Here is a 26,543-nt window from a genome sequence, read left to right as displayed (position 1 = left end):
ACCCAGAACCCCCACCCGTATCAACAACATACAAATGTATTAGAGCTGTGCAAGTTAATGCCAAGTTCAGATTAATAACTTGAATTATACGTGCAATATAAAATCATAATAGAACATTACTATACAGACTAACATTGATTTGTTTTCAGGCAAAACGAAGAACGGCTTCGTGAAAGACTCCTGTAATAACGGCCCATGTGAGAAATGTGTACAGTATTTTGGCAGCTGTCATTAGATTGCTACTCACCAGTGCTGGTATAAGAAGACAGAGGTGTACTTTTTGTATATTTATTTCAAATTTTGTAACGATGAACATGGAAACGGACAAGGACAACAACGTTAGTGTACCAAAGAAGTTGACAACACGCACTATGACTGGTAATGCAAAATACATGTTTTACTGATCTTGCCTGAACTGTAGTGCAGTGTTGAGGTGAGATTAGCTAATGGAAGTTACCGGGGACGAGGTCAACGCTGATCAGTTTTTAAAGGCAGTCGATATTGTTGAATTCAGTGCTGTGTTTTCACTCTTAGTATCAGTTTGTAAAAGTAAGGAGTGTGAGAGAGAGAGAGTGAGTGAGTGAACCGTTGGAGGCTTTTATTATTTCAATCCCGACAGACATTACCTACATTCGGGGGTATTTTGGCAAATGTTGGTGCACTAGATTCCTTGTCATAATAGTATAAATTAGTTTAGAGAAATGAAAATGGGTAAACTATGAAGTGTATTATGAAAAACGTTTTTCAAATGTCTGCGTTCATTAGCTGGCTCCGAATCCATGTCCGTTTTTTTCATGCAACAGACATGTTTAGGGTTATCATATGACGTTCTCTGGCACAGTTCAGGCTTTTTAACTCGCACCCAGTGCATTCTGGTAAGTGTAGTACTGCTGCTCTTAGTCGGGTCCGAGACCTGTAAAACGTACCATAATGTATTGCGGTGTGACTTGAAAAGCCTGAACTGTTCCTTTGAACATGGAGTCTTATGGTATTCCCTAGTCATGCTCAAAAACAACACTGTAAACCAAATACCCAATGGACCTGGTGGCACTGGCACAACAAGTACAGAAGGTAGGAGCATCGACCAGACTCTGAGCCATACTCGCTGAAAGCAGGGGTGGAATAGTATTATAAGTTTATAATTTTGCCTTGGTGTTAACAAGTATTAAGTATACACTGTCACTTTCACATTCTATATTTCTTCACTTTTTTCATATACAATTCAATGCTGTATCTTTGTTATTGCAGAAATGTATACAGTGTGATAGAGGGCTTCTTATTATGACGTTTCTGATTGGTTACTAAGCTTACATGTTTAATACTAAAGGTTAAAGCGTTTTGGACGTTAAAAGTAAACTAACACCCTTGTAGGCAGCTGATAAATTAATTTCAGAAAGTCTTTATAAATATATGACCTAGGTGGGATTTATGTGTGACCCATTGTTGCATACTCAGTCAAATACAGCCTAAAAATACAGTTAACCTTGACTTTTTCATGTGTGTGTGTTTTTTTTTTTTTTTTTTTGTTTGTTTAGTTTTTTTGGGTGCAGCATTTTTGCAATTATATATGGGAGCTTAATGAAAGTTATCAAGCACCAGTAATCTGGCTACAGGTGGGAGTTATTACACAAGTTACCCAACTAGTAACCAGTAAATCTTCCTGGATCTGAAACTACCTGCTGGGAGAGATCCAGGCAACAAAGGAGCCAAAACAGTTTAGCTCATCGAATTCCGAGCAGATTTAGCATGGGCTTGATCACTTGCTCATAACACAATAACAAGACTGAGTACGGGACATTTGATGAGTTACTAAATTAAATCGATTCAGATATGTGTGTGTAACTTTGCTGGACACGTGAGTGACTTTCTGTTTCTTATAATGCTTGACTGATCTCTCTGTTCCTGTTTCGCAGGCAGATTAATTTACTCGAGCCAATGCAAGCAACAGACTGACAGTAATAGCTGAACAAATTCAGTACTTGCAGGAGCAAGCTAGGAAGGTATGGGGTCTGCTGTTTTAAAAATTATTATTCTATTGTTGGCTTTAGGTAAGAGGTGCTATTTCTTCCATTGTATGTGTCTTGCATCCAGATTTACAGCAGTGTGGGATTAAGAGATGAAGCGACGTTCTTCTGGGGTCCTGCTGCTGGGAGGGGCTGCTCTTTCAGTAGGTGTTTACCTGTTCACAGGTGGATTGCACTGAATTCAGTTGCATGTAGGACTGGAGCAATGCTTGCATTGTTACCATTGATGCATCTTTTTTCAAAACAGCTGATCCATCAATGCATCATTTATCAAAGATTACCACAGTAACTGTGCAGTTTTCCCATTGTAATAATCTGCATTTACCGTAATGTTTTGGAATATGCTTTACCATGCCTTTACTGTGCTATATTATATATTGCTATGCTTTCACTGTGGTACACTTTTATAAGGGATCAGCACTATAAAAATTTCACTATTTGGAGAACTGACAGAGTTTGTATTCAGATTTTACATTCACAGGAGTTGCGGGTCCATGATGCAACAAATCAAAAGCCATTTTTGTATTCTTTTAAAATCATGTACAAATGTACCTAAAATATTTTCAACAACAAAATTAGACTTTATTATTTAAACAAGGGTGGTATTGTGTTCCACCATAGTTGAGATCAATTGAGATCAGTCTTGCAAAGCTGCTTTAGCAGAATCCTCTGAACATTATACCATCCCTCTGAGTACATTTCATGTGTGCTCAGGTCTTTACACACCAAACCAATTGTGTGTGTGTTACAGGTTCTAGAAGATGCTAAGATGCTGAACTTCACCATGCTGCCTGCAATGTTGTCAAGAAGCCAGGAAACATGTATTATCTGTACATGCGGGAGTCCAATCATACAAATTGAAAAAAGTGAATCAAATTGAGACAAAGCCTAGGATTTCTCACTTGACGCGTTCTTTAGTTTTAGCTGTTACTGGTGTATGAAAGGTGCTTTTGTCTTCCCATGTGTTGCATTTCAGCTATGAGTTTCGACTTCAATCCATTTCAGTCGTGCACACGTTTCCTTGATCTCTTGAATGATTTTTTCAAGTTTTACGTTACACAGAAGTTTATTTATTTCCATGTGCTGTGTTTGTATTTCTCTGTAGGCTTGGGGTTCCAGCTGCCCACATAAATTCCTTGGTGCTTATAAGCTGCAGTTTGACATGTCCTGGACCCCCTCTGATGAGGTTGAGAAAAGGGACTCTGAGATCAGCATCCTAGACAAGCTGCTGAGCCAGCAGACAGCCCTGCCCTCCTGTAATGAGCCCAACTTCCAGGGGCTCACACAGTGAACCTCCCCCAGGCACCAAGAACAGACAGACTTTGCAATGGATTAAACTGGATACAGAAGGAATGGTTCTTACTTTACCTTGTATTGTATTTCTTTTTATCCATAGGTACAATCCCACATGCCAGTTTACTGTACCACATTTTTTTCTGTGTGCAATAGATTTTTGAAATAATTTATTCAATTATTATAAATATGACAGACAAGAAGTTCATATTTTTTTGTGGGGGTTACTGTATTGTTAAATGTTTTTAAATATAGTAATTAAGATACTAAGTATATTTTAAGTAATTAAAATAAACTGTTTAAAAACATATTATATATGCTTTTCACAGAAAGTCTTATAATTAAATGCAGAGAGGCCTAATAATTAATAATCAATAATAAATAAATACGTTTATTGTGCTTTAAAGTACAGATGTGAAAAACATGGCTGAATTGAAGGTTGACTACATTCTGTTGTTTTTAATGTTTTCTTGTCGATTTTATTCCTATTGAAAAAGGTTAATATTAAGCTTTAATTAAGAGCAAATAACGGGGTTCCATAAAATGTAGCGTTACACGTTTTGCTACAACTGTTTAAATAACATACCTGCCATTTATTTTTATTGTTAACATCCTGACAATTTTGCTATACAGCTCTAGTGCACTGATAGTGTCAGGATTGTTGCCCACATTGTAAAACAGGTAACACAGCAATAACGATCCATGATTTTAAAGTAAATTGCTCTTCCTGCAGCGATTTAGAAGACAGATCTCAAACCCCAGTGCACTAGAGCAGACATTTTGAAAAGAGCTTTGAAACAGACTATCGTTTTAAGTGTAAAAATTTGTCAGGATGTTAACAATAAAAAGAAAAATGACAGGTATGTTATTTAAACAGGTGTATTACAGTCTGTCATACTGACACAACAGCATTACAAGGTGTCACACTGACACAGCAGTATTAGAAAGTGTCACATTGACACAGCGGCATTGCAAGGTGTCACACTGACTTCTGGTAATGTATACAATTAGATTCAAGCTGCTTACTAGTTTTAAAATATGGAACCATCAATAAATTGTGTCTGAAATACCCTTAACCCTGCAGTGTATAAGGTGTCTTTCAGTTTGCTCTTGTAAGTAGAAAAGAAGAAAAAAGCATCAGTGTTTTCTACAAAGACAAGGTAGTGTGTGGCATGGTGAAGAGGACTGGTTCAGTTTAAACACAAATAAATTACAGGCTGGTTTCATAAACCCTGATTAGCACTGATCTGGAGCTACCTTACCTAAGGTAATATTAGGTAGTTCAAGATTAGTGGCGAGACTTAGCTGATCTCATTATACTGTACCCAAGCACCCCATATCACAATAATATCAAAAACAACTACTAAATTATAACAAATAATCTCTGCAATCTGGTCAAAGTAGTCTCCTCTTGAGCTGTGTACACTTATCATCAACCCATCATAGACATTCCATATAATTGGATAATAAAAATAGTAAGTCTTGCTCAACACATACGGTTTACAGCCGTGCAGAAAGAAAAATATATATATATACCTGATTCTGACGAGTCAACGCCCTGGTCTGAACAATCATGCCCCCTCCGAACTTCCAACTTAAAATACCTGAGGGAAAATATCGCAGCTGCCCTATATGAACTCCTTAGAAGTAGCTGCTCTGTGCAATAATGATTCAGACAATTGCTTGCATCATCAATGCTGAAGATTCAGACGATGAAGACGTGAAGTTCAGCAATTTTGGATCAGATGATAATGACTCCACAGTCTGACACTGCAAGAGCTTGTAATTCAGGCTTTTCTTTGTATTGAAGATTTGAATGCTATACTGCGACTTTGGGTATTATTTCATGTTGTTTTCTCACATTGGACATTGCAATTTATTACTTACAAAGACTAAGTAAAGCCCTTTATTTTACTGGACTGAAAATGTCACATTTATATATTTTTTAAATGCAGCCACTTTTATTATAGCGTTTTTCACCTACATCTGAAAACACAAGATTTCTATAGTTTTGCAGGTAAATTGATTTTCTTTATTGATACAGAGAAGCATTGAATTTTCTTACATTAATTTTTACAATTCACAAATGCATCCTAGCCCTGTTACTCTCCAACCAGCATAGCCAATATCACAGAATCGACTCTGTGTAGTCATGTGAATTCCCCTTTTAAAAGGGTGCTCAATTTTCAGCCCACCAGTGAGGTCCACAAGTGCAGATGTTATCACATGATCAGAACTGGTTATTGTTAGGGATGTAACGACTCATTTTGTATTGATAAATGATGATACTTTATTTACATGATATACTGTACCACAACAGAAATGCAAGACCAAAAAAGCAACAACATAGCTCATTGTATTTCAACAAGTGGTTCTTGAATGAAGAACAAGTGTGATTTGTATTTGGTATGACTACATCCTTGCTAAGTTATTACATTTTTGTATTTTAACAAGAGTCCATCATTAAATGCTCATTTAATCTTATTAAGCATCATACAAGTTGCCCATCATATATATCGTGATACATATCATATTGCAAACTGCATATCGTGATACATATTGTGACATCAGTGTATTGTTACACGTCTAATTATTGTGTACTGTCAGCACTATAATCTGTGATGCACTTAATGTAGGAGTTTATAAAAGGCAAAAGCTTCCAGTTGTCAGTTATGATACTGACACTGGCTGCATCTTCTGAATTTTCGATCTTCAGCAAAACATAAAACTGAGGGGGTAGGAATAGCAGAACCTTGTAAGATTCAGGACTCGCTTCCTTAGAAACCAGGTATTGATGAAAGCTGGACTCAATCACCTCCCTCAGAGACCTCTCGCCTACTTCAAAGCAGAACAAGCTTGTGGCAGACGGGCTGGACTCTTCTGGACACAGAGATTTCCAGAGTTGGTGAAAGAGCTGCTCTCTGGAACCCTGAGACCAGTGGACAGGCACAGGGAGGGGCAGGAACAAGTCTGGGAAGCCTATAGGAATCGGATCCAGCTGGGTGTGCCAAGAAAGACCATCCTCCGTGATAAATATTGCACTGGCGTGAAGAACTGTGGGATAGGGCCTCCAAGGCTTGAGAGTGAAGGAAACCACACAAGGCTTCCTGTCGTAGATGAGGCACGGCACACTGACATCGCTAACTCGCTCGTAATTAGAGTCTGTCTGCTCAAAATGCAAACATATACAAAACAGTTTATGGTATAGTGCATCAACTTCACCTGCAAAGGTTAGATGATATTTCAAAATTATCACAGAGGCAAATTCAGGGTTCAAGAACTGGTTTTGATAAACCTTCAATAGGTCTACATCAGGAGCACTGTCCTCTGGTCCACTGTTCGAATGAACAGGTTTACTAATACCATCTTCAGAAAGTTTGACAAGCTTCAGCACTGGCTGCCTGGTTCTATGGACAGTTAAACAGCTGGACAGCTCTTCACTTTCAGCCATGATAGATGACAAGGACCTGATTTTTGCTTGACTTCCAACTGTTCCCATATTCAGAACCCCTGAGAGCTTCTCCTTGGAAAGGTTTGTCAGCAGGGTGTAATAGAAGCGAGCATGATCTTGGATGTCTACATCCTCGAAGCTGTGCATCATGAATTGAAGAAGGTCTGCCAACTCGATAAAGACCTGATCCAGGTTAGGGTGCTGAAGCAAGTTTCGGCAAACTGAGAGAAGAGCATTACCAATCCGCCAGTCTCCCAATCCACAAAGACTGGAGTTAATGAGGAGATTGAGCAGGAAGCGCACAGTGCTCCTCTGAGAAGCCTGTTCCTCTTTGGCCACCCTGCCTAAAACCTTCAGGTGCCAGTACAGGCTTTGGTGGATCAACTGCTGTAGAGGGAGCTCAACAATCAACATCTGTAGGGCCTTGAGCAAGTCAGTGGGCCAGCTGGAGTCCTCCAAAAGCTTCTGGGTAGAGTCCACCAGGTTGATCAGGTTAGGGGCTAAGGTGTAGTGCCTTCGGTAGAGCTCAGAAAGACTTTCTATCAAGTCTCTTGTGTACCTTTCATTGAGGTAGAAATTCTGCATAAAGATGTAGACTGCTCTGAAAAAGGTGGTGGTCATTTCTCTGGTGCCATGGTGGTCAACAATTTTATGGAGAGCCATCAGGTGGCCAAAGATGTAGTCGATTCCTTCCTCTTCGTCAGCTTCTAGGTAGGCCAGACTGAGGATGTTTAAGCGAGACAGCATGGTCCTGCTGTCATTAAAGACGGTGGGGAAAAGGCAGGCAGCCATTCGAGGGGTCACCAACACAGGCAAGCTCTCCTCCCCGTTGGAGGAGATAGGACGGTTCTCTGGGAAGTGGAGGATACATTCAATATAAAAGAGCTTCTGTGGGGTGGACAGCAGTGGGTGTTGGGCCATGCCCACCAGCCGCTTCAGAAGAAAGTTCTCATCCTCGGCTGTGAAGAGGCTGTCTGTGAAGGTCCCTTTCATAAGCAACGTGGAGTGCAGAAGGGAGATCTCCACGGTCCCAAAGAGACGAAGAAGCTGAGACTTGAAGATGACCGGAGACAAAGACTGGACCATGGAGACCACCTGAGTTAGTTCCCGAAGCAAAGTGGCCTGTGTCACTGGGGTGAGCAGATAGCACTCCTCTAAGAGCAAGGAAACAACTGATTTCAACTCTTTGGTTTCCACATTGGAAGGAAGAATAGGGATCCGACTCATTGTTGTCAATGGAACCAGCTCCAGTAGTTTTTCTGTTGCCTTCCAGGCAAACCCTTCATTGCTTGCTAAAAGCTTCTTTAGATCTCCGTCCATCACATCTTTCTGCAAAGTCAGGCAATGCACCGCGTTCCTTAGGGCTACTCCATACAGGAGGGTGTATGCTTGGTGCAAAGGTGTAATCTCCTGCTGCTTCAGGGAATAAAGAGCCTCCAGCTTACTGGAAAGCAGCCCTGGGCAGCAGGTTTCCATTTCTCTAAGGCAATCACACGCCATGGCTCTTAAGGGTCTAAACATCCCACCATGCTTTTGATCATTTGTATCCTGTGCTGTCTGAAACAAGAGATCTAGAAAGCCCTCAGCGACTTTAACCCCTTGCTTCACAACAGAGGTGGATATTAACACAGTGGCGATGGATAGCATCAGGTGGCACTTGAGATTCACAAATTTGGGTCTGTGAGCCATTTGAGAGAACACGCCCAGTAAAGTGGCTGCTGTCTGCTCTCCCACTTGCTGGGATGGGCACAGGATAGTTGGATGCTCCTGCAGTGGGCCTAGCATTAATACCTGCAATATAAAAAGAGGAAAAGTGTGATAGAGAATATTTAAGTGTGATTGTAGAAATAATTATAAAATAACAACATAACATCATGAACTGATTATATTCAGATTATTTTATTAATGTTATTATTTGTTAGAATTAAACAAATGTAGAAAATTTATGTTGCAATTTGATGTGTCATTTTATTCTGAATACAGCAAAGATAACGGTACTCTGTTGTGAACTGCTCCACTAATGTGGTGCTGTAGCTTTAATTGGAAGAGCGACTCGCACTGTGACATTGCTGCTCACTGCTTGAGTTAAGCCTGGGACACACCCGAGCGGTGTGGCACTGCTAGCGGGGAGCGGTGAGGGGCGATACCGCAAAATTGGTGGACACACATAAAACAGTGTATGCGGCACCGGTTTCTAAAGTAAATCATGGCCCTACCAATACAGCCAAACAGGCCACAAATTATGGATTGGAATTCCAGTGATTATGAGACAAAGAGGAAGAATTTCAAACTAAATGATATGCAGTTCATTTATTAAAGAAAATATTATTATTTACGGACCAGGAAAGAAACAGGAAGAATTGTGCTGTGCAACAGTGTGTTTCCCATCATCTCAACACTACCTTGTCATTCATGAATAGTGAGCTGATTTAAAGGTCACATAATTGAAATGTACATGTGTTGCTTCACTCTGTGTTTGAGATTTCTTAGTTACATTTTAAATAAACGCCAATGAAAGATGTGGTCATTTAGTAGTGCAACCCTTTATTATGCTTAAAAAAAATTAGCTTATGTTTCTGAAAGCTTTATTTTTCCCCTTACAGAATTAAATATCAAGGTAACTGTGTTACGCCTAACATGCACCAAATAAAACCAGGCTAAAATTTTTTAATGTAATTTGGGATTAACATGTTTTCTTGTTGCTTATGTGTGTGATGAAGTAGTATAAGAGATTAATCACATGCATCAAGTTTTCATCCACACGACATATCATGCAATCCCAAACCACTGATCTGATTGGTCAGAGCTAGAGTTTGCATTTTAAAAATACATTAATAATAGTGTTAGTAATCACACAGTCAAAATGCAATGATCCTCTGACGCAAATCTCCAAATAATGCAAAACAAGTGGCCAGTCTTAATCTGTCTTAATGTAGCATGCAAATAGCACTTAGCACTAGTACCTGAACGCCAATCAATGGAATAGGGTAAGACTGACAATGATTGGTATAGGGTTTGTTCTATCTTAATATAAAATAAACTTGTGTTTGTATTTTTAGCAATATTAGCAATAACAACCATGTCTCTGCAAGCTTACATGAGTTTTTTTTTAATCTCAGGAACTCATATAATGTATAGACAGTTTACTGATGTTTTCATTAGGTGGTTAATTATACATTTTGGCTAAAGTTAACTAGAAAAGTCTAAACTACAATACTGCTGTCTCCTAATTTCACTGGACATATTGAAATGGGTCAGACAAGGCATTGCTTTAGAGACATTATACATTAACACAACTGCCACAGCCACAGACCAGAATCTTAATTTGTTAATGTATGCTCCAGTTCCTTCGTGGCAAAGTATTGTTCAAAATTAAAATACATTGAGAGCTTGGAGTTCTTACGGTATTGCTATACCAGGACAGCATAGTAGCTGTATTAGCTGTTTAATATTTATTTAAAATGTAAAACACTCAAACAGTGCTTATGTTGATGAAATAAAGCCAGCTCAGTTTTTTCATTGGGCTCATTTTGCACGTTTATTTTTATTGGCAGGGTGGGATGTGCAGGTTCTGCAAACTACAGCCTATCCATTACTGTAATAAGATATCAACAAGTGTGGAGTTTTACACTGGGGTTCTGGAAAACAATGGATGTGTTCTTTGATATTACCTCTAAGTTAAAATGTGAGAGTCACTGCACATACGGTTATCATAGGAATCCAAGTACAAAAAGTCAATTCAGGCTTTTCAACTCACACCCGAGTGCATTCTGGTAAGTGTAGTCCTGCTGTGAAAGGTAGGGTGCAATGTTAAATTCACTGCTGCATGCACCGATGTAAAGCGGATTCAACAAACCGTTGTTAAATTCACCAGGAGTTTCTCTATGAACTGCTGTTAAATTCACCGGTGCATCACCGCTGAAGCAGCGGATACACTGAGGTAGAGAGTCAGTGAACTGCAGCAAAACCAAAATACCTGCTCTCACTGTGGAAGTTTGTCTTGTACAGAGATACTATTATCAATGCAATTGTAGATTCAGAGATGCCAATTCTTTTGCAAATGGGTATGGAGTTGTGTATTTTTAATAAATATATAACAGCGCTAATAAACATATTGATAAACAATATCACATTTGCCAACTTATCCAGAGTAGTCGACTGAGCTGGTGCCGTACAAGAATTCGATATGAGAGAGAGAACAGATTATAATTTTTATTGTGTATGTTATTTGTCATTTTATACTTCAAAAAAATATGTTAAAAAGCTAACGAAAAGTGAGCGAACTGTATTTGAAAGTGGATCCATTAATAAATTAATATTTATAAATATTTACAGTTGCAGGCTAACTGCTTTCTACATTTTAATGTAACAACAAGCTAGCTCCTAATTAGTCTCTTAAAGATAACTAAACCTTCGCCCCAATAAGCTTTCAGCTCTCACAGGTCAACCACAGCCTTGCATGCCATAGCAGCAACCTTTCTATTATTATTATTATCAGCTAAGTTGATTCATCAAACTGCTGTTAAATTCCCCGCACCGATGAGCACCAAGTGACATCACTTCCAACTCTGCGATGCAGAGCACTGATGAATTTAACAAACCACCCGTACCTGAGACAAGTAAAACATACCAGATTGCATGGCGATGTGAGCTGAAAAGCCTGAACTGTTCTAGTGTACATGGAGTTATATGGTAACCCTAACTGCACGGCTTGCCATAGCAGATTGGTGAAATTAATAGGATTCAAAAAGACAAACGTTGCAGTCAGCATTCTTCAAATGACACAAATGTGATATAATGTGATATATAGGTTTTTAGACCATGGTAAAAAAACAAGAAAAACAACTCCAGCCTCTCAAGCATTGTTTTTTGTTGTTATCTGTGCACGCTTGATTCTAGTGAACCTTGTGATAAATCTGGAGACGTCTTTATAGGCTGATGTTCTGTGGAGTCAGGCGAGTCTGAAAGGGCCTCGTTACCTTTGTGCTCTCGCCAACCTTGTCATCCTTGAGGTCCTGGAGCAGGTCAGACAGGAAGTCCTCCGGAGTGGTGCTGGAGAGGAAATAGCTGGGGCTCCATGAGAACGCTGCTACTCTCTGGGGCCAGCCTTCAGGATTTGGTGCTGCCATTGCCCCTGCAATGAGGCAATCAAACTTCTTTACTTCTCAAAGCACACTGTTTGTAAAAAAAAAAAAAAAAAAAAAAAAACACAATATGGACACTGAATCAATGATGACGATGACAGCTGTTTTTTTTTTTTTTTCTGTATAAAATATTGGTTTCCTGCTAAGCAAGGTTTTCTCCAGAACCACAATATCCCAGACATGGTTTCATTCATATTTAGCTATAGAGATTTTATATGCCCCAAATTATTTGCACTTTGCAACTTTTTGGGGGACAATTCCTAACGGTATTACTAGTTCTGTCATCCCTCCCTGCACCTGTGTATCTGTGCATAGTGCTGCCAAGGTCAGATAGCAGCAGCGTATTATCATGACTTGCGTTATCAACCGCAAAATTAAACCAATTAATACATTGTGGATGATTGTGATGCATGGCCTGAGTGCATGGACTGAGTCTTCATGTACACTGGTTAGCTACTAATATTCCTTTCTATTTAAAGAATTTCCATGGTAAAGTCCCAATATTACTGCAATAGGCGCATAATATGAATTGATTGTCAATACAGTGATTCATTGTCAGTGTTTCCTATTGGATGAATATAGGGATTTCTAAAGAGGGTTTCAACTTTTAGGAAGGCCCTTCGTTCAGAGGTCACGGTTTTTTGTACCACCCTAGATCCTGTTATATCTACATTATGATTCTCACAAAACGTACTTTTCAAAAGCCATGCATGACTTGTTAAAAGTGTTTACTTTTGCACAGCACCAAAAAACAAGCAACGTACGTTTTTCCTGCTCTTTTCAGATTATGCCGATGTGAATTTTGTTTATAAATTATCGTCACAAAATATACATGATAAAAGTTACATATAATATAGCAATATGCGGAATTATTTAAATATTATATTGTCACTTTACCTTACGAATATTTTGCTACATTCTTCAGTGCCTCCATTCGCGGTCATGTGATGACAAAACCGTGTCACATGACCAGTGCGCTGTCGCTCTGTTTCCACATTGCTCATGAACGCCTTCCAGTAGGGTCAAATCTTAGGCTGACTGAAACAGAAAGTAGGTCAGTAAGCGTATAAATAGTGTACTATATATGTTTATACCGTGCTTTTCTGAAGCTATTTAAAAGATGTATGACGTTTTCTGCAGTATACTATTATTTACATAGGTTGACATACTGTCTACAATATGCGATGTTGATGTATGACTTGCTCAAGAGCTGTAAATGATACATCCTGCAATATACTAGGTATATTACTGTTGCCTAACAGGATTCTTCGTTGTTCTTTAGAAGTCATACACCAAAATACACAATCCTAGAATAGCACTGTGTTCTATAGAAATCTTAAGTATTTTTTTTAGAAAGTATTCTTTATTATACAGGATGTGCTGTAAGTCAGGCATCAGGGGGATTAATATAGGTTGGCTCTCTCTTTCTTTCAGGTGTGAAATCTCTTTAATCAGAGAGGAACGAATTCAGATCATTTTCATTTGTGTTGCAGATATCACTGCTGTGTGGCAAGCCCAAAGCCTAACAGCTTCAGATTACATGGATGTATATTTCTATCACTGACCTCAGTCTGAGCAGTTCTTATAGCAATTACAATATTGTGTTTTGTTTAATTTTCCAGGTGCAGCTCTGAAATTGCAGTTGCCAGATTATCTTTCACCATAGTAACACAGGCTGAATCAGTAAAGTGTCTATACAGGGTTAAGAGACAGCGCCATCTAGTGTTACATTACTGTCAATACACAGTACTAGTTCACAAGATGGTGCTTGCTCTTAGCCAATGTTAAATCAGTCTCTGGTGAAAGTCTAGCTGGTAACAGTCCTGAAGAGCAGCTTTTGAAAATAACACAATATTTAAACTGAACCACACAAAATCCTTGGAAACATTAATGCTTAGAGGCCAGTAAATGTGAAGATTACATTTATGGTCCCTACTCAACTAATAAAAAAAATTACAAATGATAATGTAGGGAATACTGTACAGCCAACTACACTTAATAAGTCTGTACTTCCTTTGAGGGTTTCAGCCAACATACTGTATACAATTACATGCTTATCTGTACAGCGGATGTAGCTTATTTATTATAATACAAAGTGACGGCATTAGAAAATGACAAGCTGGTCTATGAGACATATATATATATATATATATATAGAGAGAGAGAGAGAGAGAGAGAGAGAGAGATCAGATATCTCATCTCATCTCTAGGTGTCTCCTGTATTATCACACTGGAGTTGTGCAAACCTAATAGACAGAGACTCGTGTCTTCGGAGCTGCACTCTGTACAGGCAGCAAACTAAGTGTGAGTTCCACTATATAACACCATTTGGAAAAAGCAGTTTGCTCCCTGAAATATTTAAATACATTTCAGTTCAAGCATTTATAATTTGGAAAAATTGATAGGCTACGTACCCAACGTTCTATTTTGCCAAAAATGTTGATATCTCTTTTGAAAATATATATTTTTTTTTTTTTGGGGGGGGGGGGGCTATTTGCTTCCGAGTTCAAATCCAGCTTGCAAATCTCTGTAATCAACTACTGTACTTATATCTGTTTGTCTCACAGACTGAGCTGTTTTCAAGTGGAGAGATAGCTTCTGTTGCTAATACTAAAACAACCTTTGGGGACTGTAAACAAACTGGACTGTTAAACAATGCTGCTTTCTGATATAGCTAAGTGCACAGAAGACTAAACTAAACCATGAAGAACCAGAGAAGTATTCTTACTGTATACAGAAATGTGACATGATTGTGACATAATTATCATTTTACACAAGAATATGGCTCCCAGATGCAAACAGATCCATTGCAAGTGGTTATTGTGACTGTAATTAGATGACATGCTTAAGCGTGTCTCACTCACAGTAAAACCTGCTATTTCTTTCCCTTTAATGCAGGGGCTCTCGAACGAATACATCACCTGTAATAAATAAGAGCAGTGCAGCAGAAAGTAGACATTTCAGAATGGTCCTATTAAGAATACTTAGTCTGTTTCCTTTATTCTTCATGTTCATGTTTATACATTCAAATTGAATTTTTCTTTACTGGACCTCCACCCCAACAAAAAAAAAAAAAAAAAAAAAAAAAAAAAAAAAAAAGGTTTTAATGTACTGTATTTTTTTTATAATATAATGCTATACAGTATTTAATTATATAATGTTAGAAAAATAACAGCGGGTTGTCACTTGGATTACATTTTAAATACTGTAAATCCATAAATATTTGCGACCAAAATATTTGCTTTATCAGACCCATAAAACCTGTTTTCCTCCAGAAATTTTGGCGACCTGCTGCAATATACCAAATATGTATTGTTAGTGGAATTTAACTTCGTGCCAAAAATGTCTGCGGGTTTCTCAAACTATGTTAATCATAAAAATACACACAAGTTTTATAGATAGATTAAAAAATACACCGACCCAGCTAGTACCCAAACTACGTGGACGTGCATATGGTGCGCGGAAATCTGACGCATCGTGCGTGCTTTGCGTGCCCCTGTAGTTCTGATTGAGAAACCCCGAGCGCAAAGCTGCCAACGCCCGGCATAGACACACACAGCAGGACGACACGGTAAGAAAACCGGGGTAGAAAATCATTATAAATATTCTGACAATAATGCTCGGTTTCACACTCTATTTACCGTAATCACGCGTTTTACCTTATATTAATGCAGAAGGTGTTCGTCGCTTTATGGTTTGCTTGTGATGTGACCCGAGGTGCGGTTGATTGTGTTTTTGGTTCGAGTCGGAGTCCCCTGTTGTAAATGTGTAGGACTGGGAGGAAGTGCATTTCAATATTGAATTGAATAGCTGTTAAAAAGGAGCGATGCGTTTTGAACGCGTTCGTTGGATTCTCAGTGGCGTGTTAATGATTACAGTGAAGTTTGTTTTTATTTTTTTATATCCGATGCAGTCAGTTTTGTCGCTCGGTACAGACAGAATGGCGAGTCTATTACTGCGCTGAGTAGAGAGGATGGGAGGAAGGAGCACAGACTAGCACAACACTCACAAACTGCCGAGAAATTGAAATTGTACCAGAAAACGGCAAATGGAATATGTGAAATGCAATGCAAGAATTAGTAATTGTATTTATTAATCAGTGGAAGACTATGTAGTGTAATGAATGTATATGTCATGAAACCATTAAACATCCGGTAGGAAGATGGTGGTATTGAAAAAAAAGGATTGCACGACATGTCACAGTCTGCTGCATATAGTGCAACTGCTGCAGGACGAGCATTTGAAGGATAATCAATGTAGGTAGCTAACCGATCACATTGAAAAGGGGTCTGATAATTCTGGTAGTAATTCAGTTCAGCTGTGTGAAATGACAAGCCATTTCTGGGTGTTACTTTGCTTGAACAGTAAGAAAAGGGGAGTGTCGCAAGAACTAAATATTTACGAAATGTTTTTTTAGTGTTACTTTATGTTTTATTGTTAAGTAATTGGGGCGAGTCATTTTGCTGACCTGTCATTATAACGGCTGTTGTCATCCAAGCATTTCCAACTCGCTCCCCCTTCCTGTAGATTTTAGTCTTTTCACTGTATTAGTGTTGGGATATTTTTTATACAGAATTTAAGAGCAATGATTTTAGGATGCGTGGAATATGAGGATACACTGTAACTATTAATTAAACAACGTATGCCTAAATAACATATATACCGGTAATTACTGTGTTGTGATTATGATGGACACCATGTTTCAAAGTCTGTTCACAGTAAAGAGTACAGTTATCAGCTCAGAGTGACAACTTTTCATTGCAGTGTGGGAAAAAAAGGCTCTTTTTTTAATTTTGGTGTGCAGCGAGGAAAGTTCCTTGTTTTATCTCTAGTCACTTGGGTTTCTAATATCACATATACAACATGTTTGAGCCCATGGGTGCTTTGTAACATAGCTGTTTGTATTTATTTGCCACTTTTAGTGTAACGTGTTGAGAGCGGCAAGTTTGTGTTAAAGTGGAAAACATGGTTATTGGCAAAACATTGTGGTTAGTGAGGAGGAAATATATCTGAAAATCTGCAAGCAAATTTGACCAAGATTTACTCCCTGAAACATTTAACATGTACATTGTAATGGGATAGCTTCTGTTTATCCAAAATAGTGTACTGTGTTGTTTTGTAACTGCTGAATTGCCTTGACCTTGTTTAAGTCCCTTGGCAATAACCCCAGAGTTTGTATTGCTTACAGTACTGAAAGAAAGGGCCCTTCATCTTTTCTTTATTCAAAGAGTTGGTACTGGTAGGTCAATTTGTGTTCCATATTTGGAATTCCTAGGATAGGTTTATTGGAAATAGTATGTAGGTTTTTTTTTCCATTTCTTTCTGTGGCATTTCCAACAAAGGATTGGAAGTGTTTTCTGGACCTCCAAACACAAACATTCTAAAGGGCTGGGTGACAGACGCAAGTACACAATGTGTGTGTCAGTGCTCCGGAAGCAGCTTGTTATGGTTCTTCCATCCAAGCTTCAATTGATTGAACCATCGACCCAAATGTTGATTAATGCAAATCTTTCTTCATCCCTGCTGCAATCTGAACATTGCTGTGTCAAGAAACAAAAATATGGCTGAACAGAATAAACCGATGTTACTTGTGGAAGTGAAACCTTCACGCAGACGGGGCTGTTTATTTCGGCGACTTACGAACCACCATCATGCATTTTGTCTTGCTCAACCCGGGTCAAAGCATGTTGACCCACATCCTGATGTATGACATAGATATGTGGTTTCACACTACAGGATTGTGACCTGCGTAGCCAGAACCCGGGTCAAGACCCAGGTAGGCGTGCCAGTGTGAAAGGGGCTTTAGACAACAGTTTCTGCCACTAGCAGGGACAACACCAGTACAGTGGCTTTTAAGCATGTGAGCAGTTGAAAGGGACCTCAAACTCTGCTTCTCTGTAGGCTTTGTTTCATTGCTGCTCATTCTTTATTCTGCTTCCATCTCTTCCTTTAGTACTGACAAGAGATTATCCCCTTAGGTTGTTAAAAGCCTTGGATAGGGCTTTTATAAGCCAGTTGTTTCCCACAAGAGGACCTTAGTTCTTTTAATTTGGATTATCAATGCACGTTACCCATTTGGCCATCATTAACTTCCCTTGCTCAAGAAGTGATCGGGTTGGAAATAGACTGCTTGCCACATGAGTGGAGAGCAACAGTGTTCCCACAAATCTTTGCTACCAGAAAAAAAAATGCAATCAGAACTGTATGCATGAATGCTGTATTGTCACCTTGCTCTAAACATTAAAAACAGTTTGTCTTCCTAAAGTATATTAAAATGACCGATTAACATTTTTTGGAAAAAACTTACCTTCTCAAGATTTATGTGAAACTAGTGTAACATACAGATGGACACCTTTGTGTATCCTCACAATCCAATCCAATCAGTCACTTATCTATATAATGTTAAAGCTAAGTTTCATCATGTTTTTCCACTTCTATTACTGGTTATCCCCATCTCTGGTGATTTCATCCCTTGGATAATGATGTATTTGTTTGATGTCCATTGTTCTTGGTGCTACTTTGTAAGAACACACGAATCAGAGGCAAGCCTCGGTTCTCAACAGGAATACTCGTGTGTTTTTCTAGTGCACATCTTGGCCTGCCAGTTATCCTGTGCTGGGAGTGCGTGTCCAGCACAATGTGCAGGCAGGCGTGCCATGTGAATGTATGTACACTTAGAACCGCTTGTCCAATTGTCCCAAAACTTGCATTATGTACCATTTATACTGGCGTATATGGAGACTATTTGTCTGTCCATTTACATTTTTAAATATATCTTTGACAAAACTTGAAGGGGATGTTATTTAGCACTGGTTAATAGTATCAGAGTGCAGGGGTATATGGAGGCGCCTTGTTTGTATGCCAAAATGAAATTTTTACATCTGCATACAGTTGGGATGATTTACATTAACTCAATATCGTATCAAACAGAAATCACGGTAAAAAAAAAAAAAACTGCATTATAATAATTTGAGGTATAGGAAAAGTACTATATTGTATTCATTATGACATTTTAAAGACCGCTGAATTTATGCTATTTTTACGTTTATTCCATCTGTGCTAGTCATATTTAATTAGCCACCACTTCTGCCGTAACAATGACGGCCCAGTGCTTTGTTGTGAAAAGGCGGTGAGTGGAAGCAGCAATGAGCACACTTTCAAAACTTCTTCACAAAAAAGAAAAACACTACTAGTTCAGAATCTGTTTCGGTACTCTTGGAGAACATGGAGGTGCCCTATGTGCAGAATGTGCTATGTTATGCAAGGTTATCATACCAACAGAAAACAATTGTGGATGACTTTAGAAAATAGCAGGTAGACGATGTGTTCTTTCTTGCAGCCACGCATACGCTGTAAACTTCTATATACATTTAAAATTGATTTATTATTTCTGTGTGCAGTATCTTTTTAAAATCGTATTTTCAAATTCTACAATAAATGTGTACAGAGAAGGCATGATTTATTTTGTGCTACTATTATTAAAGTAGCCTATAGATAAATGCACCAGATTTAATTTTACTATTTGTGTACTGTACAGTCATTTGTAATGTGTACAAAGAACACTTTGCAGAAATGCTATTTTAGCGAAAAGGAAAATGCATTTAAAACTGAGCAGTGTAAACTTTATCCCAGGTAGCCTGTCCTCGGTTTAGTGAGGTTCTACTGTATTTTAAACACTGTCATAATTGCAATGTTGCGATTTTGTGTTTTTATCCCGATATTATCATTTCAGTGATTTTTTTCAATATTGTCCCACCCTAGATTAAACTATTGTACATTTCCAGTGTGGTAATTGTGATCCTTCTCTTTCATAATATAGCAATATAGTCAGCACTTGCATATACAAACCTATAAAGTTTTGACTAATGTGACGGTGAAGAGTGTGGCGTAAATGTGATTGTTTCCGGGAAAAAATACATAGCTGAAATACTGTATTTTAAAATAAGTAGGCTACCATTTAGATGCACTCTAGCTGGTTTTGTCAGTACTACGGTATATTTTACCAGAAGTATTTTAATTCAGAACATTATTTCTGTACAGTAGCGGTATACACAGTTCAACCCAACAGCAAAATTAATTCAGTGTTAGCAAAGGATCCAGAAAAAACAGGATCCAGAATTGAAATGGTATGAGAGAGAGAGAGAGAGAGAGAGAGAGAGAGAGAGAGAGATTTGAAACTGTTTATTAAACTGTGTACAAGTTCTGCAGTATAAAGTTACTGTTTGAAGTATTTCCATGTCCATAGCTTCACTGTCTGAATCTTGAGTAGAATGCTGGACTAGTTTCAGTTATAGAATACCTACTCGAACAAAGTATGGTAATTGCTGAATATTTTAAGTTTCTTACCCATCAAACGGACTTAAATGTAATCGTATGTATATATAGGTGCATATATTATAGATACAATTGAATAATATAAGGTATAAACTACACCAAAGTGTGCATAATAAGCCTCTAATTGTATTGAGGCTTCTGGTGGCAAGATAGAGGATGTTGAGTCATTTATCCTTGTCGCCAGAAACTGAAATATGATTACTGGCTTCTTATGCACACTTTGGTGTAGATTTTTTTGTCATCAGTTGTAGCTGTTTAGAATAGCTTGAAAAAGTCTGTATAACTTGAACTTTCATATTTGTGTTGCTTTAAATACCTGTCTATGCTTTCCAGTATACCACATAAGTCCTTTTTCTCATCTAACAATATGTTGTTGAGTTGCTCTACTGGTATTTGATGAATTTTACTGTTTTCACCATTTTCTTCCAGGTTGAAAAGGGCTGCTTAAGACCGCTTTTCTTCCTCCTTTCATTTAGTGTTTTTTTAGTTGGCATGGTGCTCACAGATGGAAAAAAGTCACAGTGACGCTGCTAGTGAACACGAGTGATTAAATTCCTGGAGGCGCGGTCATATTGATCTCAGTCTAACGGCATCCCTCTCTCCTGTTTGTACTTCATTAACCGATGATACAGTACGTCTTTCTCGTGGCTTAGTGCTGGCATGTGCACAGTAAAAAGAATGGCAATAATACATTATGATTGAGTAATTTTCTCACAGGTCGAGAGAATTAAGAGAATTAGACAGAATTAAATTGAATTGTGACAGAACGGGCCAGATGGTGCTGAGCAAGTTTGTGAATGGGTTGTAGATCAGATGTGCTGGTGCTGACGGACTCCAGCGGCAATGATGGGTGAGTTTGCAGTCAACTTTTACCGTAAGAGGCATTGTGGCAAGCAGCTTGGGCACTGCGGCCAGTGCCGTCAGTTATTTTTCGCTCCCTGCATTCACACACAAAGCTACTGTAAGCCTTTGCTCGTTTTTCTTCTTTCTGGAAACTGGACCGGTAGCAAGGGTTGCATTCGGTTCCATTCTAAAAAAAAAAAAAAAAAGTCCCAACTCCTCCATGCTGTAAATAGTATACAGATCATAGCTACTGAGAACCATTTTTAAAACTATACAACCATCAGTCACAACTGCATCATCCACACTCGCAACCTTCCCTGTGACATTTATTAAAATGGATTTTGCGACGTTTAAATCTCTGAAGCCAGCCAACCTGAATAAGAAAGTAGCAAGTTGCTCTGCCAATGATTGTGCTTTTTTGATCAGAATGTCATCACTGATTGTCATGCTTTGAGTCCGCCCTTTGGTAAACCACGAATAGGGCTTCTTCAAGATACAGTTGCTGTAGTTTCCTCTCCTTTGTTGCTGTGTCAGTGGATAAACTGACTGGGGACTTCCACTGTCTTAAAAGAAAGAGAAGTAGTTGAATGAACAAGAGACAGTGTATGCCTTTTAAACACACGTTGACTTATGCAATCCCTGGTAGCGCTCGGATTTTTCTTGTGATAAAGACAAATCTCACATTTTACATTAGCTGGAATCGCTGTTCTTAGTTGTTTTTTCTTGACTGCATTTTCAGAGAAACTCGCTTAAGCACATTAACTACACATGGACTAAATTGCTCATGTGGGGAATGTACTTATTTATTTTTCTCAAATCAGCTAAATGAAAGTGTGTTTGCTTTCTCTCGTTTGTATATTTGCAGTAGTGTTTTCAACTAGGAAGTACAGTGGAATTAATTAGAATTATAATTAATTGTATTCTGTCTGACACTGAGAAGGTATGGGGGGGCGGTCTAAAGGGTGCAGAATAACATGTGAACTAGTAGCTGGTCTGATGGAAAGGGTAATTTTTAAATTAAATACGGCTGTCCTACATCTCAAACATAATGTAGGTGTATAGGGCAACTGATTTTCCATTCTGGGGGAATAACAAATTCTTCAAAAATGGCCAATCATGTTTTTTCCCCAGAATTGATTGTTAAAATAAGTAAGTCAATAAATATTGCCACAATTTATTTTGTATTAGCCAAGATTTTGAATCAGTGTTGTTGCTGTAATAGTAAGTAAAGCATCTGAAGACACTTCAAACATGTCAATGTTTGTAAACCAAACTTGGCTCATTGCTGGTATTAAAATAAGCAGGAAAACCTAATGTTACGGAAGTTCAGAAAACAAATGTCCAGATGAGAATTGCATGTACAGTCTTCCACGAACACTGCAGTACAGTCTACAAAGGTGTTTAGTTTATTTCTGGCATTACAATAAATATGAAACAGTTTGGTAACAGTCAGCAATGTCATGTGAGAGTAATCCTGTTTGCATTACTCCACAAATGAAGTTTAGCATTTTACTGGCATTACAAGAACCAGGATAAAATATGAAACACTTTGATAAAAAAAAAAGGCGTGTTGATGACTCGTTACTACACAGGTTCACTGCTGTGTATCACCCGGTTGTAATTTAAATAGCGCCCCTTTTTAATGTAAACGCATAATTAATCCTCAGGTTTCTTTGCTCAGTTCTGCATTCTTGTTTGCTAAGTTTAGGTGTGTCTCCAGACGCAGTGTCTTTATGAAACAGCAATGCGGTGTGTAGTGACTACATCCTCTGTACACAGTAAAGCAAGCAATTTTATAGCTTTATTAAAGGCAGGTAGTGGAATGAAATAAACTAAACAATGATTGAATATGAAATTAATTGAGCTTACTTTTGGAAAGCTGTGCCTTAAGCGTAGTACCTTAGGTCTAAGTTTTTCAGAATTGAAAAATGCAGCACTTTGCCATTTTATTATTGACGTATTTTTTGCTTTCTTGTTCTTGTATTTATGACTGTCAATATGATCTTTAATGGTATTGACTCATACATGATCAATCGAATGACAGTAGAACTTGCAGAATAGTATCCCACCGTCCTCATGTAGATAATCAGAAAATGTTTACATCTGTTTTTTTTTTTGTTGTTTTTTTGCTAAAATATAGATTTTTTTTTCTTTGGTGCAGCCGCCATGTTGAGTTTTAGCAGACACACGAGAGCGTAAGTCACATGACGAATAAACTCGACTTGGCTGGGTGTAGTGAAAAACAAAACAAACAAAAAAAAAAGAACGCAGAAAATTTGAGTTGCAAGGAGAATTTAGCAAAATTCCATTCAAGATGCCTAATTCTGCGATTCCATCTGTGATAAAGTAAAATCAGTAGCCCTAGTATATGCTGCAGTGCCAAACAAACCACCACTTAAAGACTTAAAGTAGGTTAATTTTTATAAATTAACCCAGACTTTTGTTTGTGTGAATACAGCAGAATAAGTAATCTTGTTGCTAAATCCACAGTCTGTTGCCAACAGGTATCTGCAGTACAGAACAATAGGAGTACCAGCCAAGCCTTGAGCCCAAGGTACAACTAACTGAGCACCTACATAAAGCCCTAGTGTTTCTCCTCCCTCCCTACCGTGAACACACAGCAATTAAAAAATGAAAGCAGTAGTTGTAGATTTTTAAAAAAACAATTGTAGTTGGAATTTAAGTATCGATATGTGATAGAAATAAGTTCAAATGTATTGGAAATAATAATACAATTAATATTCAGGCTATAAAGCAGATGCAGCTGAATGATAACTTGCAGTATCACTAGTGAAAACAACAAATACTGTACAGCTTACTTTATTACTTCATTATAATATAATATAAATATAAAACAGCCCTAATGCAGTTATCGGCAATAATTGTAACTGCCATATATCGCACTGTCCCCAACGTCCAGTGAAGACGGGATGAGAATCAGGCTTTGTCATTTTCATTGAAGTGCCCTGGCAGTGGAAGAATGTCACTGGTTTGGAAGTGCAGACACATCGGTGGGCAGGTAGTTGTCAAAATGTTGCTTACCAATTTTAAATTAAATATGTTTAACAATAATTGTCTGCTTTAAACCTTTTACCTATGTTTTTATAATACTGCATTGTCTTCCACAGTGGAACAGAATTTTAAATGATCTTCATACCTAAGTACCACGACAGGCATACCTACAGTAAGAGACATGTTGGCAGTGTTTCAACCCTGGATTCACAGTGTTCCCCCCTTTACCCTGGCTGAAGTGTGAAATCCCAATGCATTGCACGCCCATTGCAAAGTGATGTCAGACTGCGATGCCCTATTTCTGCAATGGGCAATGATGAAGTTGCTTATGTTGTACAATGCTGCACAGAAATAGTCCTGTTGCTGAAAGTGGTATTGTAATTAAGGTGAACTCCCTCAAGTTTCTTTTTCTAACAGCTGTTTTTGTGGGGTTTTTTTGTTAGTCCTTTTTTCAGGAGTTTAATTTTTTTCTGCTTTTTTACCAGCAGAAATGTCACAATGAAACATGTTTTGAACATTTAAGTCTTTTTTTTATTCCTGTTAATTTCTATTTTCAACATTTTGTTTAAGTGCATATTAAAAACATTCAAGTCCTCAACGTTTTTCACATATAAAATATTTAAAGTACATATTTGATACATATGAGAAATGAAAAAAAGGCTGTGAGTTTAGTTGGTAACCAGTCAGTTATAAGTTGATTGTGAAAGTGTGCACTGTGACATTCTCCTGTAATAGTTTTATTTCTTCTCATCGATACTGAGGAACAAAAAGCAACTGCCCCTTATTTCAGTGTCCTTTGCTGGAGATATAGGCTCTCCCCTATAATGCTATAGTTACAGGACCATGCTATTTGTGTTGCTCCTAACAAGCGTAAAAGTGTTCCTGTAATGGCTTTATGGGGCAGATGGGAGCCAGGATCATGCTGCCTTCTAACCCATTGTGCCTTACAAAGGGGCAGTACTGTATTTGCTTGCCTGAAATGAAAGTCAGTTATGTCTTTTTTGGAGGTTAAGGATCTAAAAGAAGCTTGTGTTTTTTTTTGCTTGGATTAAATTTAGAGGAAGCACACAACACTGTGGGGGAGATGGGTCTCCCTGTTAAAATTGTGGTCAAGAATATAATGTGGTTTAGAAACGAAGTAACAATCCTTGTGGTTGTTTTTTAGCCTTCTCATGTTGGTTGCAAAGGGGTTGACAGATTCTGTTAACTTATTTTATGGTCCGAGAGCAGGCTGTATAGGTTTTATGGATTTGCTAACATTTCTGCACTATTGTTTGTGTATTAGTGTTTTGTATACTCATGCTTTGGGATTGTTGAAGATTGTGGTGTGTGTTTTTGATTGAGATTACTTGTCAAATTTGAAGACTCAAAGCTTGGGGGAGTGACCGACACACTTTCAGTCAAATCCAAAAAAGATCTAGACTGCATAGAGAACTGGGCAGAAATGTGGCAAATTAAACTCTGTGTCAACTAGAACAGGCTTATCAAGAAGACCCTGGTGTTGCAATAGACTCATAGCTTTCGTCAACCAGATAGTACAGGAAAGCAATCAAAAAGGCAAACAGAATGCTTGGATATATTCAGTGAGATTATGGTGAGGCTGTATAATGCACTACTGAGACTATACTTGGAATACTGTTTTCAGTTCTTGTCGGTATCAAAGGGACTTTATGACCCTGGAGAGAGTCAAAGCAATCAGACTAATCCCTAGGCTTAAAGGATTGAAGATGGGCTGAATAACTTCATCTGTTTTGGCCTAGAATAAAGAATTAGGGAGGACATGATTCTGAAGGCCTTAAAATCCTAAAATGAGTTGGAAATCAGGATCCTAGGACACAGTTCAAAATTAAGTGGAGATAGACTTGGGACAGAGGGAAGGAAACACTCCTTCACACAGTAGAATCATTTGGATCCTTTAAGACAATTGACATCTGTAATTAGCAAGGCGACATGCTTAGATAGGCTAAACAGCCTCTTCCCGTTCACCTGACCTGTAGTTTAGACATTTACAAAGTTCTAAGGCTTGTGGTAGAACGTATTGATCTGGAGATAAAGAAGTCCACTTTCATAGACACATTAAGAAATGTTACATATTTGATTTATTCAGCCGGTAATCAATGATAGGAAATGTTACAACACTACCCTGCCCCTCACCTTTGGCTGTGGATATTTTGTCACAACTCTCATTATGTAGCAGGTAATGAATGACCTCCACATCAGTCATTAAAGCTTAGTTCATACATTGTACTCCTACGGATGTCCCTTAGCAGACAGCACAGTCAACAGAAGTAATCTAGCCTGATTTAAAGTACTATTATCCAATGTTAGACCGAACAAATCACTGTGCTTCAGCTCTGAGATTTGGTGCATTCAGGCCAAATTGTGAAAATAGAACATGTTTGTCCCAATTTTATAGGTTAACGTGTCTATTTTAAAAACAGT

The 26,543-nt window shown here is 38.2% G+C and overlaps 2 protein-coding genes and 1 long non-coding RNA gene across 5 annotated transcripts in view; 2 read left to right on the top strand and 1 right to left on the bottom strand.

The window, feature by feature from the left end:
- Nucleotides 1-201: 201 nt before the first annotated feature.
- LOC121328844 lies at nt 202-3,413 on the top strand. The gene is made up of 3 exons (XR_005951725.1): nt 202-378; nt 1,914-2,000; nt 3,130-3,413. It is a non-coding gene; the product is annotated as an uncharacterized LOC121328844 (long non-coding RNA).
- Nucleotides 3,414-5,334: 1,921 nt separating this feature from the next.
- LOC121328842 (AP-5 complex subunit beta-1-like) lies at nt 5,335-12,896 on the bottom strand. 2 transcript variants are annotated; one of them, XM_041273939.1, is made up of 3 exons: nt 12,810-12,896; nt 11,748-11,943; nt 5,335-8,559 (listed from the first exon to the last, which is right to left on the bottom strand). In XM_041273939.1, exons 2-3 carry the CDS (start codon nt 11,895-11,897, stop codon nt 5,908-5,910), a joined length of 2,802 nt encoding a protein of 933 aa, XP_041129873.1. In that variant the 5' UTR covers nt 11,898-11,943; nt 12,810-12,896; the 3' UTR covers nt 5,335-5,907. The 2 variants fall into 2 exon arrangements, with proteins under 2 accessions (XP_041129873.1, XP_041129872.1); XM_041273938.1 differs by having other exon boundaries at nt 11,748-11,902; nt 12,810-12,888.
- A 2,500-nt stretch (nt 12,897-15,396) lies between these two features.
- The window catches only part of LOC121328533 (cell division control protein 42 homolog), a 28,475-nt gene continuing 17,328 nt past the window's right edge, over nt 15,397-26,543 (top strand). For both annotated transcript variants that reach the window (XM_041273237.1, XM_041273238.1), the window contains exon 1: nt 15,397-15,483. The gene's annotated coding sequence lies outside the window, so the exon portion shown is untranslated. The remainder of the gene's footprint in view (nt 15,484-26,543) is intronic.

This window comes from Polyodon spathula, chromosome 16 (genome assembly GCF_017654505.1).
Source record: "Polyodon spathula isolate WHYD16114869_AA chromosome 16, ASM1765450v1, whole genome shotgun sequence".
NCBI classification, from domain to species: Eukaryota; Metazoa; Chordata; class Actinopteri; order Acipenseriformes; family Polyodontidae; genus Polyodon; species Polyodon spathula.
Note: the sequence above shows the minus strand (reverse complement) of the source record. Positions and strands in the feature narration are given on the sequence as shown.